The sequence below is a fragment of the Sycon ciliatum genome, chromosome 2 (genome assembly GCF_964019385.1).
Source record: "Sycon ciliatum chromosome 2, ocSycCili1.1, whole genome shotgun sequence".
NCBI lineage: Eukaryota > Metazoa > Porifera > Calcarea > Leucosolenida > Sycettidae > Sycon > Sycon ciliatum.
Genome location: NC_088644.1, coordinates 24,742,954 through 24,762,079, shown reverse-complemented (window position 1 = coordinate 24,762,079; position 19,126 = coordinate 24,742,954). Strand labels below are relative to the sequence as shown.

Here is a 19,126-nt window from a genome sequence, read left to right as displayed (position 1 = left end):
CACGAATTATGATATAGAAAGCCAGTTTCCATGTCCGTGCTTGAACTCATACAAATTGATCATTAATTTGTAGCCAACTGTTTTAGTTTATAGCGAATCTTGTAGGGGATCATGTGAATCTATTGCACTGACGCAGCCACAGGCTACAAGCCAGAATACCTTGTGGGCATTTATGTTCTCAGCTATAAAGAACTGATTCTTCTGCCCATCATGGTTCAGTATACCTAGAGTGAACTGTACTAACTAGTTGTGTTTCAGTAAAACGTGAGTTCACTTTCCTCGACACTGCGACTTGATACGAGCCTGGGTAAACTCACGTGCTCATATCTTTGGTTTTTTTCATGATGTGCCCAGATGTGGATGAGTGCCAAAAAGTTCACAACTGCACATCAACTGAGACCTGCACCAATTTGCTACGTGGAAAGGGATTCACATGTACTTGTAAGGCTGGTTACACTGGATCACCCTGCTCAGGTACGTCTAGTAGTTCTATGCGGCTTTAGCACCTAGTCTTACTTTAGTCAGGGCTATAAAGAGTCTGAAAGCCGCTGACATCACCACGCAAGATGACACTTGTTCGAACTCTACGTGTAGGGGTTATCTTCTAGAATTGGTAGAATCTTTTTCCGATCATCAGTGGAATATACGGGACGTTAATTCGTTCTATTGTGAAGTACAGTTCTATCCCTTGATGTTACTCTTGGACTCTTTTCTTTCTATGAGCACTGGTGATATCTTTTGATATAGATATTATTCAGAGGCTGTTCACAAAGGAAGTCCATGGGTTCAGCAGCATGGGCAGATGTTCTTGTCTTGTGGCAAACCTGTTGCTCTTTGTGTACTTGTATAGATATCGATGAATGCTCCCAGTCCCCGTCCCTATGTGCATCAGGGACATGTAGTAACACAGCTGGCTCTTTTGCTTGCCAATGCCCCACTGATGACCAACGTCCTGCTTGTAGTGGTAAGCGATTCGCAACTGTTTCTGGAATAGAGTATGTAGTGTATATTGCCCTGCTGAAATCTGAACTGTGTATGCAGAAGAAGTACATGCGAGGGTTGTCTCTGTTTTGACATTGTACATGTAATAGTGTAGTCCCCATTGTTGTTGTATCCTGCTCTGTATTGGTGGTTTCACCATGTAGTTGGTGCCACTTGCACTCTTTTACTTGAGTAGGTGCAATTTTGTCACTGTCCTGACCGCCCAAAAGCTAGATATATGGGCTGCTGCTCATATCCCCATTTCAAATGGTACGAAAGGCCTCATCAAAATTCCCGTGGCTTCTTTGCTTCATGTGGTTATAGAATATGTGTAGATGTGCATGTGTGTATTTTGATACATGCCATGTTATTACTCTATGGTGCTTATCGTAAAGTACTGTTGAAATTTCGGCCTGTAAAACAACTTCGGCGTACACAATGAGAACTTGTGTTGAACCGATGCATGCACTGCTGTTCACAATACTTGCCAGTGCAGGATGAAAATGTGCACAATCCAGCATGCCCAGCGTGATCTTCCGCATTGTACATCGTACTGCACTTGACGTACTTGATCTCACTCCCGTCCCCTGCCAAAAAAACAACTGGGAAGCGACATGGAGGGGGGGGGGGGGGATCAACAGTACTTTATGGTACTAGCTCTTGATATAATTATCTGTCTTGTTACACAATGATTTCAAAAGATTTTACTAAAGTAGAATCCTTGATGCTTGATGGTGGTAGTGTTCCTATGGATGCGAAGAATTCCAACTCGTGGAAGCCATGGTTTTTGTACCTTCCCCTCTTTGGTCCTACCTTAACCCTTTACGGACAGCACATACTTTTATCAAGAGTACATGAAAACCAGAGTGTGCAGCTCGGATGGGTTGCTGTCACGGCGAAATTCCGTGATTACATCATTTTAGTGATGTAGTGCGTACAAGCAGGATTCAAGCCGGTCTCTCTCTGCACAACTGCAGCTCAGTTGTACGCACTACGCCATTTCCCGCCTCAGATCTGGGCCAAATATGATGTAATCACGGAATTTCGCCGTGACAGACACCCATAGCAGAAAAGGCCCCAAGCTGCACACTCTGGTTTTCATGTACTCTTGCTTTTATCTAGCGTGCGTTACCAAGAGTTTGCCACTGTGGTTATGGGTCAGTGTGCGGCGCTGCCTTCATTACGTAACTTGCCTTCATCACGCTCTGAAAGCATGCACTCAAACCCACAATTTCTCGTGCAAGCCCATCCGTTTTTGCTTGATTCGTTCCAGTACCTATGCGATATCTAAATTTTGTGGCGTGAACTCCAGTTCCGTACAAAAGTTCATTTCAAACCAGAGGGAAAGTGCAGTGTTTGATTTTCCGCAGTGCACGAACTGCAGCTGAATGATGTAATGAAGGCAGTGCGCCGCACGCCTGACCCATAGAAAAGAGATTACAGCTGCATACTCTTGTTTATGGACGCTTGCTTTTATCAATCAAGGATGTTGCTGATTGGTCATTTCCTGGACAACGAGACAGACCTCATTCTAAAATATTATAGTCACCACTGGCACATTGGTAGCAGAGCTGCTCACAACGAATCAGTTTTGGCTGGTTAGAAACACGGCCGATCGTACACCTGAGTGAGGTGAACACGTGGAAAGTGTCGATATGAAATAGTTGTGCTTCTGGAAGTAGCAAAGGACTACCTGACAACAAGCGCTTCGTAGGCTGACGACAACGGATGACTTCTACTTTTTTTGACTTGGGATATTTTTGATGTTCAGTGACTCCTCAACTCATTCTGAGCCGCTATAAACCGTTCTGGGGCACTGAAATGTATCGGTAAAAAGTGTGATCATAAAGCGAAGATAATGTGTAAAGAGGTATGAAAGCACCAAAAAGTACGTAGAATGCGAGACTAGCTCTATTGGGACGTGCTGAAAAGTCTGTCATACACAAGTTGTATGTTTTAACAGAGTACGGCGCTTATTATTATTATTATTATTATTATTATTATTATTAAAAGCATGTCCGCGTAGGTGGCGGGGGTGCCACTTTCGCTTATGCCATTCAGGATTGATGTCTGAAGAGTAATACGATACAATGAAATGACAGAAGTGACGTCAACAAAAGCCGTTAGCAACAACACCAATATGACTAATGGAAAACTTCATCCAAAGTATAAAATAAAATAGAATATGCATACAACATGTCTGGTCAGTCCTGTTAGGTGGGGCGGGCTCCACGCCATGCCTGTCGGTCCGCTGCCATTACGGCGCTTATGGTAGGAAAATCTGTGCGACAAAAAAGGATTGTACGAAGCAGGTGTACTTCCTACCCAGGTATGTACTAAGTGAGTTCCCCTGGAATATTATTGGCTCAGTATCTGAGTTGAATTTTTTTAGTGTGAAAGACCTAGTCTCCATGCCTTTCCAATGCCTGTCTTTTTCTTTAGTTCCGGATAAACTGCAACCTGCTACCATAAGCACCACTGCAAGCCGAAGCATTGAAATTCAAATTCCCGGTGCCATGGCCAACAGCATCAATGGTGATGAAAGTTTGAGTCTTTACCAGTAAGTTGCTACATACCTATGATGTTGGCTGCTTCGCTTGTATTGGCTAGCTGCCCACCTTGAATTTTGCGGTATGCATGTTGTTCAGATCTCTAGTTTGAGGTGAATTTTACCATACGTTTTGCGATTGGAAATCACCCTGTGTGCTTTTGAAGGAATGCACGAACTAATGGGCATTCTCTTGAAATTAAATTTTGCTTACAGGATAAGTATTCAACGGACACAATACCTTGGACTTGGTGTACCGTTAGTGGCTGCTGAATTAAGAACACTGGTCCTGCAGTCCAGACAATGGCTCAATCCAGTGGTGTTCAGGATTGGTGGTCTCTTCCCAGCATCGCAGTACACAATCACAGTATCTGCTCGGAATAATCGTGGCTTGAGCCTTCCAAGTAATGGAGTAACTAGCACAACATTAGAAGAAGGTAAATTTCATTTGTTTGAATATATTTCTAAAAGCTCACCACTAACCATCTTAATGAGAATCCCAGTGACTCCACTATGCCTTTCTGATTCCATTGTGTTTGTCATCAGCCTGCTGTTAATTTAATATTGTGTTCTCTTTGCAATTCTCATTTTTCCCAGCTCCCTTGGCGCCAACTGCTCCGGTAGTGACTGTTAACAGTGCCACACAGTTGATTGTCCAGATTGCTGCACTTACAGCTGATCGGAAACGTGGAGTAATTCAACAATACAGGTGTGTTGTGTTGAGTAAACAGATAGTTCATAGCTATAATTGGCCTCGCTCCTGATATTGTTGACAGGTATGCTATGCAATGTGCTCAGCTGCACAAGTTCTGCTCACCGACTGGAAAAAGAAAGGAACAGATTCGCCTTTCTCATACCTGCCAAGTACTGAGAGTGCTTTTTTGGATCACCACGGCAAATTCCGGGGATTTTTCGGGATATGCCATATTTTTTCCGAAATTCCTTTTTTCAACTTACTTTTTATATGATGACACTAACATGAGGGGCGTAGGAAGGGTTTGGGAAGTGGTACGACCAAAGGTCGGCGTGCGGCTGAAGGCCGTGTTGCAGGAGGGTCCAGGGGACCTCCCGCGGGAAATTTTTTGTAAAAAAGACACGAAATCCTGCGTTCTGGGACTGTTCAGTGCGTAGTCGAGTCGAGTACAACTAGTACTCAGTACGACTGCAGATGCATGGCAGCTCTACGAATACGAGTCTACAGTAGGAAAAGGTCAAAGCCTGATGCGCATATGCATTGATGGATCCTGATATTTGTTATTACGGTTTTGCACGTTCCGGACGGACCACACTTTTCAAAAAGTGGTACGGCCAGTCGTAGCGGGTGCTACGCCCCTGAACATTTTGTGACATTGTCGGTAGCAATTGTAGTTGATCGGGTAATGATATACATGTACATGTACATCACATTTTACACATGTTCAAGACTCAAAAGAGGTTGTCGGGGACTGTTCATGGAAGAGTACTAGAGAATCCACTGGTACTACAGCTAAGGCGGTACAGAATCAACAAGGACAACTAGACAAGTCACTTGAAGTGCTCCAGGAACAATATCAAGACTTATTTCGTGTGACAGTGATTTTCGGGATCGCGGGAGCTCATCCAAAAGTGCGGGATACTCCCGAAAAAATCGGGATGCTTGGTAGGTCCAAGAATGATCTTCAGCAGCAGTTGACAGGGAGTGTGGAAACATTTAGTGGCTTTGCATCTTTACCAGGGTACCCCAACTGCAAGATATGGTCTCTTTTCTGCATATGTCACTACAAATAATTATTAAAAGTGCATTCACCAAATGTTTGGTAATTTTCGGTTGCAAGCATCTACGTGCAAAATCTATAAGGTTTGTGTCTTTTTCTGTATGATTGTAGCATTGAATATTCAACTGTAGAACAAAGCGGGGAAGCCGTTACTCCAGTGGTGACAAGTATCAATGTCACAGGCAGTGGGAATCATGTTGTCAGCGGCCTTACTGCTGCTACAAAGTACCAAATACGTGTCCGTGCTTTCAACACCCTAGCAGGACTGTTCAGCACTTCAGATAATGCCACCACCAGCAATGCAGGTATGCATGCATTAACTGTGTGTATGTTGAGTGGGTGAATTCATGCAAACATGCATGCATGCATGCATTCATGTGGATACAGGGGCAAGTCTGCTATGTTGGCCTGTGCACTACTTCTACAATCATGGCAAATAATATCCAATCCATCCTGCTTTGTCTTCCTCATCACTTAAAGCTGACGATTCGATTGTCTATCAAATCCCTATGTACATTTTTCCATAATCTTTAGCACCTGGACAACTTTCAGCTCCTAGCGTCATCTCAGTCTCTTCAATGAATGCTGGAATTTCAATCTCGCCATTGGCACTGTCACTCCGCAATGGTCGCATCACTGAATACCGGTGAGAGTCGTAGTGATTTTGTTTTGTCCTCAGAAGAACAATGAATGCAGTGTGTCATCTTGATGCATGGCTGCGAGTCTGCCTGTTTATACAACATTCTGTGTCTTTGCAGAGCAATACTTCCATTGTGGTCGGAATGCTTTTGTAAACGATGTGCCTCAATCATCGGAACTACTAAGTATTCAATGTGACGTGGGTTTACCTTGAACGATCTGCATTATTGATTAATGTCATGCACTCTTTTTCCCCTCATTTGTTCAGAATTTCAATTTTGAGGACATCTGTTAGTACCTACCCAGTGTCTGATAGTGCCACTACTCAAACGGTTGTAGTATCCTCACAAAACTCTGCTGTTGTGGCTACTTTGACTTCACTGACACCTGCCTCTGCCTACAATATCACAGTTTCTGCTCAGAATGGCATGTCTGGTGCTAGTAGCCCAGCCCTTACTATCAAGACAGCTACTTCCAGTAAGTTCTACACCATGTTCCACCTATGTTACTTGTGAATCGGTCGATTTCAATGAACTTAGCAGCTACTCTCATGGACATGGAAATCCGGTCGCACGTCTAGCAGCCCCAGGGCCATGGTGATGCAGCCGTGGGTACGCATACGGTACACACATTCATTTATGATGCGCTGCAGCTCACTGGTCACATCGGATCAACATGTGCACTGCATGCAACGTTCTGTACGCACTGAGGGCACCGGCCCTGGTAATTCGACTGGATTTCCATGTCCACGACAGTACTTTGCTACTACTTTGACCACCACAGCATATCATCAGCAGGACGAGATTTCGGCAAGTATTTCAAAAATTCCTTCAGATAGGCTATTTTAGTCAGCGAAGATTGAATATTTAACGGCTAGATTACACTCAACATCAAACATCACCTTTGTACTAAAGAAGGAAATGAAGCATAACTCTGCCACTTTAGTGTAAAAAGTAAAATAAATAAATAGATACAGCTGTTGGGCAATTCAAGAACCACCTTGGAACGCCACCACACCATGATCACGCATCAGATGCAGCTCCTGGATGATGGGGAAGGATAGGCCAGATCCACCAACCAGAGACCAAAGGCCGAAATCCCATTTGTAGCATCCATATTATCCTTTTACCAGATAACAAGTTCAAAATTCCCTTTGTGTCGTAGCATCATTGAAACCCGTTTCCAAGCAGGACTTGATCATGGTACCTCCCGTTTCTCAAGATCAACCCAAACACTGGGATGTAAACAGGTACATGGTGTAGACTTGACTCGCGGAACTGGATTTCGTAACAATTTTCGTTGAGCAGCACTGTAGTAAAACACTAATTGCAAGAAAGCACTGGGATTTCCTACATTACAGATAGTAAGGCCCAGTCATGTCGATACTACATGCGATATCATGGCGCAGTGCATATTTACCGGGCTGAATGCTTCTATTTGCTCTTCTTGACCGAAGCTTCCAAACAATGTACAAGTATAAGGAACTGTCCCAAGCAGTGAATACCCCATGATTGCACCTGGAGATGGACTCCTCGAACATTGAAGAGTCATGTTGGCCCGACTGACAAGTCAGTAACGAGTCAGTAACTTGTGATACTTGTTTCACAACTCACTATCCATCTTCAGTCTCACCATCCACAGGGTTCTGGCCAAAGCGACACGGCGGGACGCTGTGCCCTCCCCCACTATTTCAAAATGAATTCGCCACTTTTTTTATATGCATGATGGGTACGCATCATGTGGTAGCACTCAAGCGGATGCACTGCAGTAGTACATGACTGTAAGAGTACATGTGTGTGCTCATGGGTGCTGGTATGTATGCTGTGGCAGAATGACGAATGCCATAACACAAGGATGGTATTGCTGAACTAGCCATAGGATTATAAGAAAGCAGTTTGGTCTTAGTTCGTAAAAGCTTTTTTTTCAATCCTCTTCTTCCTTACTCTGCAGAACCTGGAAAACTCCTCAAACCAACTGGCACACCCACAGCAACAAGTGCCACTATTACTATTTCTCCATTGAGCAATACCATGCAAAATGGCAAGATCACTCATTACAGGTCAGAGTTGCTCTCGTACACGCTGCTTCTTTCCTCCAGACACAGACATATAAAGAGACAGACACACAGAGAGCTAGCTCATGCTCGATCTGTTTCTCAAGAAGCCATTCCATTTGGCCATATTCATTAGAGAGAGAGAGAGAGAGAGAGAGAGAGAGAGAGAGAGAGAGAGAGAGAGAGAGAGAGAGAGTAAAAAGGGAAATGGAAGCAAACCATCACCACCAGGACTCAAACCAGGGAACTTCACTCTAGGCTAGCGATGCTCTACCACTAAGCTATAGTGTACTCATCCTTCCAGCAGAGACTATTCAACACTTTCTTCAACCTTCCTGTAATCATTAGTTTTACCTGCCATGCGAGTACAAATGCCGCCATATTGTAAATGAAAATGAAGCAGCGCAGTGGAAGAGAGAAGTCATGGTCATAATTCCATTCTTAGCCCTCGAAATAAGTAATTGAAACCCACTCAGTTGCGCCTAATTTCCAGTGATCTTTCGTCTTCTATGTGTGTAATTCTCTGCAATCAGCGTAGTGAGCACACAGCTTGGGAAGCTGCTGCTACTCTTTTCAATATTAGTGTTCATGGAGGAATTGTTAAGCCAAAATCTAATCTGTTGCTATTTGTACTGCTACTATTGCTGCTTTTGTTGCTATATTCTACTTTTATTCGCGGGTGTGAGTATTATGCGTCCTCCCTAGACAGATTTACTAATAAATTCCTACATAGTGCGAAGAATTCTGCAAAATTTGCTTAATAATGATGGGAAATAATGAGGAATGGCATTGATCCGGTGGAAATGATGAAGAAATACATCGGAGGGCATGTGGAAGGGTAGATGGATTCATAAATTGTCCATACAATTTTTGTCAATGTGCAGATTATCTGTGAACAGAACACATCTAAGTGGAGTATCAGTTCCACAGACTACCGCCGTTCATTCAATTCCAGTTACAGATGCTCAAGTTTTTCAGCAGTATTCGTTGAGTGCATTGTCAGCCGGCTCTAAATATTCCATTGCCGTTCAAGCTGTGAATGCTAACCCAGTGGTCGGAGATTTCAGTGAAGTGCTTTCTCTGTCTACCTTAGATTCAGGTATGTACACTGTCATGAAAAGTTTTGATGCATTCAAAGAATTTTGTGCTGTCCTCCTTTCCAAGAGTGTTTTCGAGGTGGAATTTGCTGCAGCGAATATATGTGTTCCTTGACATTAATTGGGTTTCATACGTTTGTTCTCTCCTGTACAGTACCTGCATCTGACTTCTCGTCCCTCGGCCTTGTGGCTGGTGTGAACAACGTTGTTCTTACCATTGCACAGCCCTTGCTTGTCTTGCGCAATGGAGAAATTGGAAGATTTTCTATCTCTTATCAACAAATTGTCCCGCGTACTGAAAATGCGGCCGGCACTACATTTGCTATCCTGCAGGTAAGAGATGGCGTTGGACATCCATTTCAATTGGCTATGTACGGAATATTCTCCTGTCTTCCTCAGCGTTTGCCAAAACTGGCACAGCAGTGTGTGCACACATGTACACTTGGGCAAAGGAGTCTCTCACCGAGGTTCCTTCGACCTCGCCGCTTTCAACAAAGGATCTGTTTCCATCGGCAAATGTTATCAACAGATTGTTTGCAGCTACTTTTTTATGCTCATTGTGCGTGCAAATGGTTTACCAGCATTTTGCAAGTTTGTTGTGGCTATCTGTGATTTTTTTAATGTGTGAATTCTTTCACGGCTCAGAATCTAATAAATGACCTAGTTTATTAGTTTTGTTGCTTTCTTCATATCCTCCACTTTCTGAGAACCTTTCCTGATTCAAACTGAAAGCACGTTTGTTTGCATTTCATAGGGTGGTGATTCAGCCATGGCTACTGTTTCCAGTCTCGAGGAACATTCAGTGTTTACTTTCACAGTGGCGTCTTGTCTCAAGAGTGATGCATCTGTATGCAGTGCAGGAACATCACGCAATATCACAACTCACTCCAAAGGTATTGTAATTCTATAAACATCCACAGCTTTGATTGTTAGATCCTGTGAGTCTTTTGTAACGGGGAATGGATTCCATTAGTAATATACTTGATTTTTGTAATATACTTGATTTTCAAGGTCCTGGCCTCGCTATGAATGCCAGATGTTGTTTTATGGTAACCTGAAACCCTGAAACTGCCAGCATTCCAGCAGTTTGCATTGTAGTATGAGCGTGTAAACAAGAGAGTTGTTAGGAGTAACCATAATTAATTTTGCCACATATCACCTGTCCATGGTTTACTAGTATGGGCTCTTAAATTACCAAATGAAATTCATACAGAGCAGAACTGCTCTTTCGCAATTACACTGCAATCATCCAACTCTGTTTCTTTGTGCGGTTACATTAGTAATGTTTCGGCAAACCGCCTCATCAGATTTACAGTGGTTTTGCAAACCCACAAAGGAGCAGTTATAGTCCAGTAAAACCTGTCTTTACCGGACGTCCCTGGTGCAGTAGAATCTATCCAGATGCGACATGCCTTAGCATGCACATATACCTGTACATGCGACACGCTGGATGTGCGAACCGTGCCGGTACTTATTCCAGGCAGTACATGTATAATGTTATTGTTTATTATTATTGACTTCAACAGACGGAGTCGAAAGGATGAAGAGAATATTTATTTTATTTTGGGCAGGTACTTATTTACAGACTTTTATGGACACTGTATTAAGAAACGGAGTTGGCTGATTGCAGTGTAGTCTGGAAAGAGCAGGACTGCTCTGCACCACTTTTATTGGTATGAAGCTGCAGCAAGCCTCGCCACTTAAAGTACCAGTTATGGGATTTGTTCATTAGTTTGAGGGAAAGGTTCAAACGGGATTTGTGATAATTTTTATTGTCTTTGCTTTTATAGCTGCGGACAGTGCCCCTGATGTTACCTTTTCTTCGTTGAGCAACAACATCACCTTCACATCAACTCTCACAGTGACTTTTGTTGGAGCCTCCATTCCCATCTTGAAGGTAAGTTGTCGCATTTTGATTGGTGCATTCCATTGTATGTATTATTCCGCTTTGCCTAAATCATACTACATTGGACGCGTTCAATTACACACATTTGGGTCAATTCTAGAATTAGTTATGGTAGATGCACCGTTCGATTACACAAATTCCGTCGTCAGAATTGTCAATTCTGAAGAGAGGGCGGAATTTCTAATTCTCGAACACGAATTGACGCACTCGACATATGCCATGGTAGGTCCAGGTTCGCCCCTTCTGACAATGGGTGACTGGCCCGAAACGCCGATTATTTTCGACATTACTGATAAAAGAATTTTCATCCAGCACATGCGCCAAGAGTGAATTGCAACTAAATAGAGCGGTTGTCAGTTGACAAACCCCCTTTTATTTACAATGCAGTTGTGTGATGTCCACCATTTCATTCTTTGGAGTCTTATTGCTGCATTGCTGCACACATAGCCCATAATAGTGAAAAATCAAGTTTTGCCATACCCTTTATCTCAGGATTCTTGGGTGAACGGGTCTACACCACTTCATTTTAGGTGATTATGACATCATGAGTATTGAATGTATGTTTGTGCATGTTTGCGTATGTAAAACGCATGTGTAATTCTCTTTCTTATTGTAGCTCAACAGTCTTGTGACTGCATATGAAGCCATCCTTACTCCATTTGGTGAAACATCATCTACTCAGCTCAATGCCACCGTTTCTGGCCATGCCATTGGGGAGACAGCGCCTAACGCCACAGTAGTGTTCACCAACCTGAGACCGAATATCCAGTATTATATTCAGTCTCGTGTTTACAGTAGTTCTTCTCTGAACAGTAGCCATCAACATCAAAGCCAGCTCAGTGAAAAGTTCGGAACAACAACCGCAATGACACGTATGTTCTCTATCCTGTACACTTCACAGACTCTGTTCTATGTACATACCATAAAGTACCGCGAGAGCGCCCACCTTGATTTTACAGCCAAGGGAAAGACAATTGTATGGCAGAGTGCTACACAGTTTGTACGGTTTGAGAACCTTGGTGTACTGAGGTCACACTTGATATGTTCTTGTGTGGAGCTCGCATCCGCTAGAAGGTAAACTGAGTACTGATTGACTGCACAACGTGCAATGTGTGTACACAGTCCGCATCGTATGACCTACGAAAAGGACACCACCTCCACAAGATGACCACGGAAGGATGAGATGGTGGGGCGCTCTCGCTGTACTTTATGGTACATGTACTTCAAACATGGAATATATATGTTGTGCAGTTGATTGCTGCAAATCGTTAATTGCATCTGCTATGTTTGATGTATTGATATGGCATACGATTGTACTGAAGTAGACGACTAGTGAAGTCAACAAGTTTGCACTGTAATCCCTGAATGCTATGCAACAAGCATACTTCATATTTACTGCAGTTCTGTTCCTGTCCCATGGGATATACATGTATACGTATTCACGTAATCAAGTAGCACGCTCCCCTCAGTATTTCTCACCTTGCTCCCCCTTATGTTCAGGCTGCCGGTTTTGGAGTTATCTGATGATCGTGAATACGTGAAACTCGGAGTTGCAACACAGCTTCCAATCTCTCTCTTGTGTATACGTATTATAGAGTAAGAAGATGCAAGCTGCACTTTTAGTACTGCTCAAATTGTGGTGTTCTAGAGTAGTGATGCCAATACATTGCTGTCACACCTTTTAGGCCTGGTTTCAAGAATAGCCACCTCATCTGGGAATCAAACTTTTCTGTTTTTGTCTACAGGACCAGAATCTGCATTTAGTGGAACACCTACAATTCGTACCGTTACATCCACGAGCTTCATGGTTTGCTTCTCACCTCCGCTACAATCCCAGCGGCATAGCATTGTAACCTCTTACCTTGTGTTTTACACTCTTGAGAGGGTGCAGAATGTTAAGCAAGCTGCGACACCTGTCATGGTAAGTTTCTCACACTATCTCATGTCGGACTGCTTCACCAGCACCATCTACTATCTCACAATACTGACAGGTTTTGCAGCAAAGAAACCATTATGTGATTAGGTCTTCAAACTGGCTGGGTACAGCGATTATGATTGTCGACGATATTCAGTATTTTGGTGCTTTATTAAATTTTGTATTTCAAAAATGATTTTAGTCAGATTTAATTAGCACCTGTCCTAATGAGGAAATGTGCACTTGTAGAACTTGTGTATTATTATATATAACACCAGGAATTCCTGATATCCTGATATGTCAACTCCTGTCTGTCAATGAAATCGAAAACCGATGACTACTCGTCGATGACTTTAACAAACCGGACTTGCCTATTTTCACCCTCTCTGCACTAATTTGGCGCATTACGCCAGAACAAGGTATATTGTTTGAATCATTGTCGTTTTCTCGCTTTTCCCAGCTGACAATTGCAAGTCCTTCAACTGGAGAAAACTGTGCTTCTTCTTCTTCCGGGTCATTGGAGCCCAGCAGCACCTACAGTGTCGCCATACAGGCATGTAGTGTTGGTGGATGCAGTGATCAGTTGCTGGCTCCAAAGTTTACTACTTTGACTGATGGTAAGTGGCATCCTCCAACACATTACTGTTCAATTTCTGCCTCTTGTACTGCAACAGAAGGGATGTACAATATAACAGTAAAACCAAGTTTAGGGTGGGGTGTTCTTAATCATTTTGCATCTATGTAGTGACAGTCAACAGACAACATGCTGCCAAATGGTAATCATGCTGCTATATTTGAAATGAGGACTTTATTTCCCGAAGCTATTTTTGAACACTCCCCTAAGCTATGTCACAATCTGACGTACTTCGTCTGACGCAGCCAAAGCCCACCAGCTTTTAATCTGTGCGAGTGTGCATTTTTGGAGGGGTTGTGGGTGTTTGCATATCACATGAGCAAGTGACCCCTATGAGTGGGCAAGAGCGCAGGTCACATTTCAGCATCAGCTTTCCCTGCTGATTCCTCCATGTGTACGTGTACACTACGTGCACAGAGTGCATGCCGTGTAGGTTGACACGACAAGATGCCATCAAACATATCCCGTACCGAATGTCATGTCCAATGTGTAGTGATCAGTGTGGTGGCCACATTGCCTGTACTTACTCTGGATCTGTACATGCTAGTGCTCGCATGAGTATGTCCAGTGGGTCCAGTGGCTGTGCATGCCAATCAGATCCCTGTTTGGCCGTGAATTCCATCTGAAAGGCCAATTTACTAATACAGTGATTGTGGCATTCTTTCCAGCCCCTACTGCCAGTGGAAGTGTCACATCGGCAACAGCAACTTCAGATTCAGCCATGTTGACCATTCAACTTCCAGATCTTTTGGAAGCCAATGGTCCTATCACTCATTACCGCTTTACAGTGCCACGCACTCATGTAAATGGTGTTGGCAGTGCTAGCTCAGATCCCATAAATCTGATAACTCGCAAGGTGAGTGTGTGTGTGTGTGTGTGTGTGTGTGTATGTGTGTGTGTGTGTGTGTGTGTGTGTATGCAAGCATGTATGTGCGTGTGTGTGTCTGTGTGTGTGTGTTCGCGTGTGCACTAACACGTAAAGATTCAACAGTCAGTTCACAGACATGATCAGAGCAGTATAATAATGCCGGTATACCATGGTGGTATGCCCCGCCGTGGTAAAAACGTACGGCGAATGCGACAAATCTGCAGGTTTGAAGCATGGCATTCATTTCCATTTGGTACTAATTTACATACGGTGTTAATTCCTGAAAACACGGTAACCTCTGCATTCTAGTGCGATGGAATGACAATGATTCTGTAACACTATAATACTGTGTTCGGGCAGAATGCAAAGAGTGTGGAAGTGCACCTGCCTTGCTCTTTGGGACAATTTATGGCCAATGTCACTTCTATTTTATTGTTGATGCTGTTTCACTCAATGGTTATTGATCCGGACATCTGTTGCAACCTCTCTACTTTGGTCTTTGTGCTGATATTTCTTCCAACTGATTGCGGACCAAAGGTGACAGCAGTACCCCCTACATTCGGCTTTGTTACCCTGGAGGAGAGTGCTACATATTCCGGATCAGCTACGGCCTGCACATCATCGGCTGCTGGTGCTCTACAATGCTCCTCCTCCACTATTCAAATACAATTCTCCACTCAAGAATCAAGTGAGTTTGATAGGCATGCAGACCAGGACATACGGCATATTTTACTTTAGCATCAGACTTGAACACTGGGTGTACTCTGTGTTTTCATAACTTCTTCCCGTTTTTCTGCTTTCCTTGGTCATTTGGGAAGGAGGAAGACGGAGGGTATAAAAGATAACCGTAAAGTACCACAAGAGTGCCCCATCTCTCAAGAGCATCCCACCTTGACTACAGTCCATTCATAAAAAGATGGGCCCTGGCTTCACTCCCTTTCTTCGGTCGTGTTTAGAGGTGATGTCCTGGCTGTAGGTTGTACGACAGTAACCCATCCAGCTTCAGCTCCACACTCGCTTCAGCAAAATGTTGCTGGCAATAATGCCAGCCATTGTTGTGGGTCACAATCTATGCATGTTTGTATCATTTTGAAATGTCCGAAGGCCATGGCATGTCACTGATGAACAAGGACTATGTCGAGAAACAAAGCAGCCTGATAAAGGAAACTCCTTAGCTGAATTTATTCACGTACAATTGAAGAGCTGGAATGCAAAACCCGCTAAATCCATTTCATCACCTTTTGAATAGTGGCCAAAGAAGGACACATTTATGTGCGGTTTGTATCTTAATCCATACTTGGGTTGCAGTTTTGAAATGGTTCTACAGTCCATTCACAAAAAGATGGGCCCTGGCTCTGGCGAGCTCCCGTATTTGGCGATTTTTCAAGATTTTATCGTACACAGTGCAGTGCTGCGAAATTTGAAATTTGACAAAGGGTCCAAAAAGGGTACCTGAACTGGGGTTTGAACTGTTTCAGGCAGGGTCAAACGGCCTGGATTTTGATGGTTTTTCTCAATTCAGTGCTCTTGGGGCAAAACCTGGCCGAAACCCTATTCTTGTCACGGCTTGCTTTTTTGGAGAAATAGACTTCAGAAACATAATTGGAAGAGGATTCCGTAGGGGATTGCAGAAAAAAATTCTAAAAAAACTCAACGTTTGACCCATTTATGGCCCAAAGCTAGAAGTCCATCTTTTTCTGAATGGACTGTAGTCAGATTTTGGATGTGAAATTTTGCCTTGCGTTGCCCCTAGACCTTTTCAGTACACTCAACTAAAAATATGATTTTCTCAAGTTTGTTTACAGAGCATTCCTTACACAATTTTAATCTTTATTCGATACCACTTCTTCCCTCCTCTGTGCAGGCCCAGCCAAATCTGCTTCGATTGCCACTGCAGCAGTCATTAGCTCCACTTCAGTGATTGTCACTGTCTCTCCACCAGCTTTGTTGGATCGAAATGGCATTATTACTGAGTACCGTGTTTCTTACAGCAGTCCACTCGCAAGCATTCCTATCACTAAAACATTTGCAGTGACCAGTTCATCTGATCAAGACGCACAGCGCACTTTGCATTTATCAAGCTTGCGGAAGTTCCAGCGGTACACATTTGTAGTGAAGGCCTGTACTCGAGCTGGTTGTTCTGCGGCGACCACTGATGCCTTTGCCACCACTTTTGAAGATGGTAAGCTCCTTTATATGTTGGGTTAGCTTTTGGGCTAACCCAAGTTAGCGATAAGACCGATGCGCTGCTCTCTATCTCATGCTAGCTAGCTGCGACTGAGCTGGCTTCACACGTGCACTCAACTGCTGCGCATGCGCACCCAAATCGCCTTGGGTAGCTCTTGCTGCGCTGACTTTGGCTTGCGCTTTCCTTTGCAGTGTCACTGAGCAGCAACCGGAATTTGTATGCAGCTTTGCTCTGTGACTTTCCATTGCATGTAGTCACTTGGCTCTCCCATTTCCTATACACTGCTCTGAAGCATTCGGGTGCAAGCGCTAACCTATTGTAACCTGTCTAAGTCAGTCAGTATCCTGGAAATGAGAAGTTATTTTTAGTATTCCAGTATTCACAATATTATGCACTTGTATATGTGTCTTGCTCAATTTGCTGTTTCCTGTCCTGCTGTTTCTCTTGTATCCAGCACCAACTGGCATTGTCCAGAATGTTGTGATAGCTAATGGAACTGTGACCCAAACAAGTGCTGTTTTGAGAGTGTCATTTGAACCACTAGCTGAGGTAGACCGCAACAGTATTATCAGAGGTTATATTCTCCGGGTTAAAGACTCAGGTACTACTCTGGCCACTGCTAACAAATCGGTAGCTTCGCCCACAGAGAATGTTGACACGGTAAGCCGTATACTGATACACATCCGAGTGCAGAGCAAAGTATGAACATGACGAAGGAAAAAGGGAATTCCCTTTAAAACAGTGAATTGCGTATTTCAAATGTCACGCCGAGTGCTGATTGCTTGCACACGTCTGATGTCCAAAACTGTTCACTGATTGCCTGCACAAAATCCCTGACCCTCTCAAGTTACCACACACACTAGTCTGACAGGTGTTCCCAAAATATACAGGCATGCTGCTATTGGTTATGGCCTTTGGTTGGTTGGTATATTTTATTTTACTTTGCCAGAATGAACAGGCATTGCTGCCTTGCTTGGTCAAGTGGATTGTCCAAGCTCTCACAAAATGATGAAGAACCTTTGGCTTGTATGTCGCTATTTTTCCTGTGGTCCAGTTTTTGATTTTATTTTCAATTTTTTTGCAATTGGGGGTTTGCACCTGGTTCCATGGTCTGATTTCGGTCCAATTTTGTTTTGTTTTACATTTTCGTTTCCTCAATTGTAGACGGTAGGTGGGAATATGCTCGATAGCTACACCAGGTATACTCTGACAATCGCAGCATACAATGGTCTTGGCCAGGAAGGTCCAGAATATTCCATTCCAGTCTTTACTGGGGAATCAGGTATGAGATATATTTTGTTGCCTACCTCTCAGCCCTAGTTGAAATGCAAACTGAAATATCTGAGCACTTTTGCACGCCAGGCACACATTGCTAACGAGAATATTGTGCAGACAATGCCAAATTCCGATATATCCTTGTAGCAGTAATAGATTTTTCATTTGACCCGACGAGACCACACGACGCTTGCAGACCACAGCACGTACTGTTCACCAGCCACACTCCACGAAAGCAAGTAGTCCTGACTATTTGACGGACCTTTTGAAGATGGCAACAAAGAATTCTATCCTTGTAGCACCCATGCAAATGTTTTATATTTTAATAATATTTTCCATGAGTTTAGCCACAAAATAGAAGCCCATCCTCTGCTTTAAGCACTTTTCATGGGTACCATGTAAATTCTCTCATAACCCTGTATTATGGGCATGGTCTCCGTAACGCATTCAAGCAAAAACTTGCATATGAGGTAATACCAGATCTTTGAAACTAGACTGATGATGATGCCCATTTATCTGCTTTTGTTACACGTACCTGTAGTTCCAGAGCCGGTTCAACAGTTGAACTTCTCGTCTGTAGCCGCCAGGTCCACCAGCCTTACTTGGAGTCGTCCATCCAACTATCATGGAATCCCCATTCGCACAACTTTGATTTTGACGAATACTTTGAATTCCTCTTCAACCACATTTAATCTGGGTGTGAACACGTTTTCACTCATGACTGAATCATTGGATGAGTTCGTGCGCTATTGGGCTGAAGTGTATTCCTCCACTCAGACTGGCCCAGGAACCAGCTCAAATGTGTCTTTTGTCACTTGTCAAAGTGGTAAGTGAGACTTGAAAGATGTCGGTCACCAAAGTACTGTAACGTATTGCCAAAGTGCTGTCCCTTCTCTCTGCAGCGTCCTACCTTGATTTACAGTCGAGGAAAGACCATATTGCCAAATGCAACTCTGGTCATGTGGTGTGGTGTAAGAACCTGAGTTTTCCTAGGGTCCCATTTGGCCCAACACATACCCAATATTCTTGTGTTGCGCTTGTATGGACTGACTGCAGCATGTGTACAATGAACGTATACAAAACATCACCACCAACAAAACACCACCACGGCAGTGGGGCACTTTCGCAGTACTTTACTTTATACCGTAGCATTGTTATTGATTTTTGATTGTGTATAGCGGTATTAGTTTTACATGTGCAGATTGAGCAGATTACATATTTGAAGAATGACTAGACAATACAGGTATACATTACTGTAAAGATCTCTT

General features: G+C 43.4%; 1 protein-coding gene across 1 annotated transcript in view; it reads left to right on the top strand.

The window, feature by feature from the left end:
• The window catches only part of LOC135810453 (uncharacterized), a gene marked incomplete at its 5' end in the record, with an annotated part of 60,845 nt that overhangs the window by 27,090 nt on the left and 14,629 nt on the right, over positions 1-19,126 (top strand). Inside the window, 22 exons of the mRNA XM_065323946.1 lie at positions 355-474; positions 851-964; positions 3,424-3,541; positions 3,746-3,966; positions 4,127-4,238; positions 5,395-5,588; positions 5,818-5,929; positions 6,191-6,399; positions 7,873-7,981; positions 8,860-9,074; positions 9,227-9,405; positions 9,827-9,965; positions 10,863-10,969; positions 11,595-11,850; positions 12,724-12,899; positions 13,354-13,510; positions 14,196-14,383; positions 14,933-15,083; positions 16,260-16,577; positions 17,038-17,243; positions 17,748-17,865; positions 18,400-18,684. Coding sequence (XP_065180018.1) covers positions 355-474; positions 851-964; positions 3,424-3,541; positions 3,746-3,966; positions 4,127-4,238; positions 5,395-5,588; positions 5,818-5,929; positions 6,191-6,399; positions 7,873-7,981; positions 8,860-9,074; positions 9,227-9,405; positions 9,827-9,965; positions 10,863-10,969; positions 11,595-11,850; positions 12,724-12,899; positions 13,354-13,510; positions 14,196-14,383; positions 14,933-15,083; positions 16,260-16,577; positions 17,038-17,243; positions 17,748-17,865; positions 18,400-18,684 — 3,804 coding nt within the window. The remainder of the gene's footprint in view (positions 1-354; positions 475-850; positions 965-3,423; positions 3,542-3,745; positions 3,967-4,126; positions 4,239-5,394; positions 5,589-5,817; positions 5,930-6,190; positions 6,400-7,872; positions 7,982-8,859; positions 9,075-9,226; positions 9,406-9,826; positions 9,966-10,862; positions 10,970-11,594; positions 11,851-12,723; positions 12,900-13,353; positions 13,511-14,195; positions 14,384-14,932; positions 15,084-16,259; positions 16,578-17,037; positions 17,244-17,747; positions 17,866-18,399; positions 18,685-19,126) is intronic.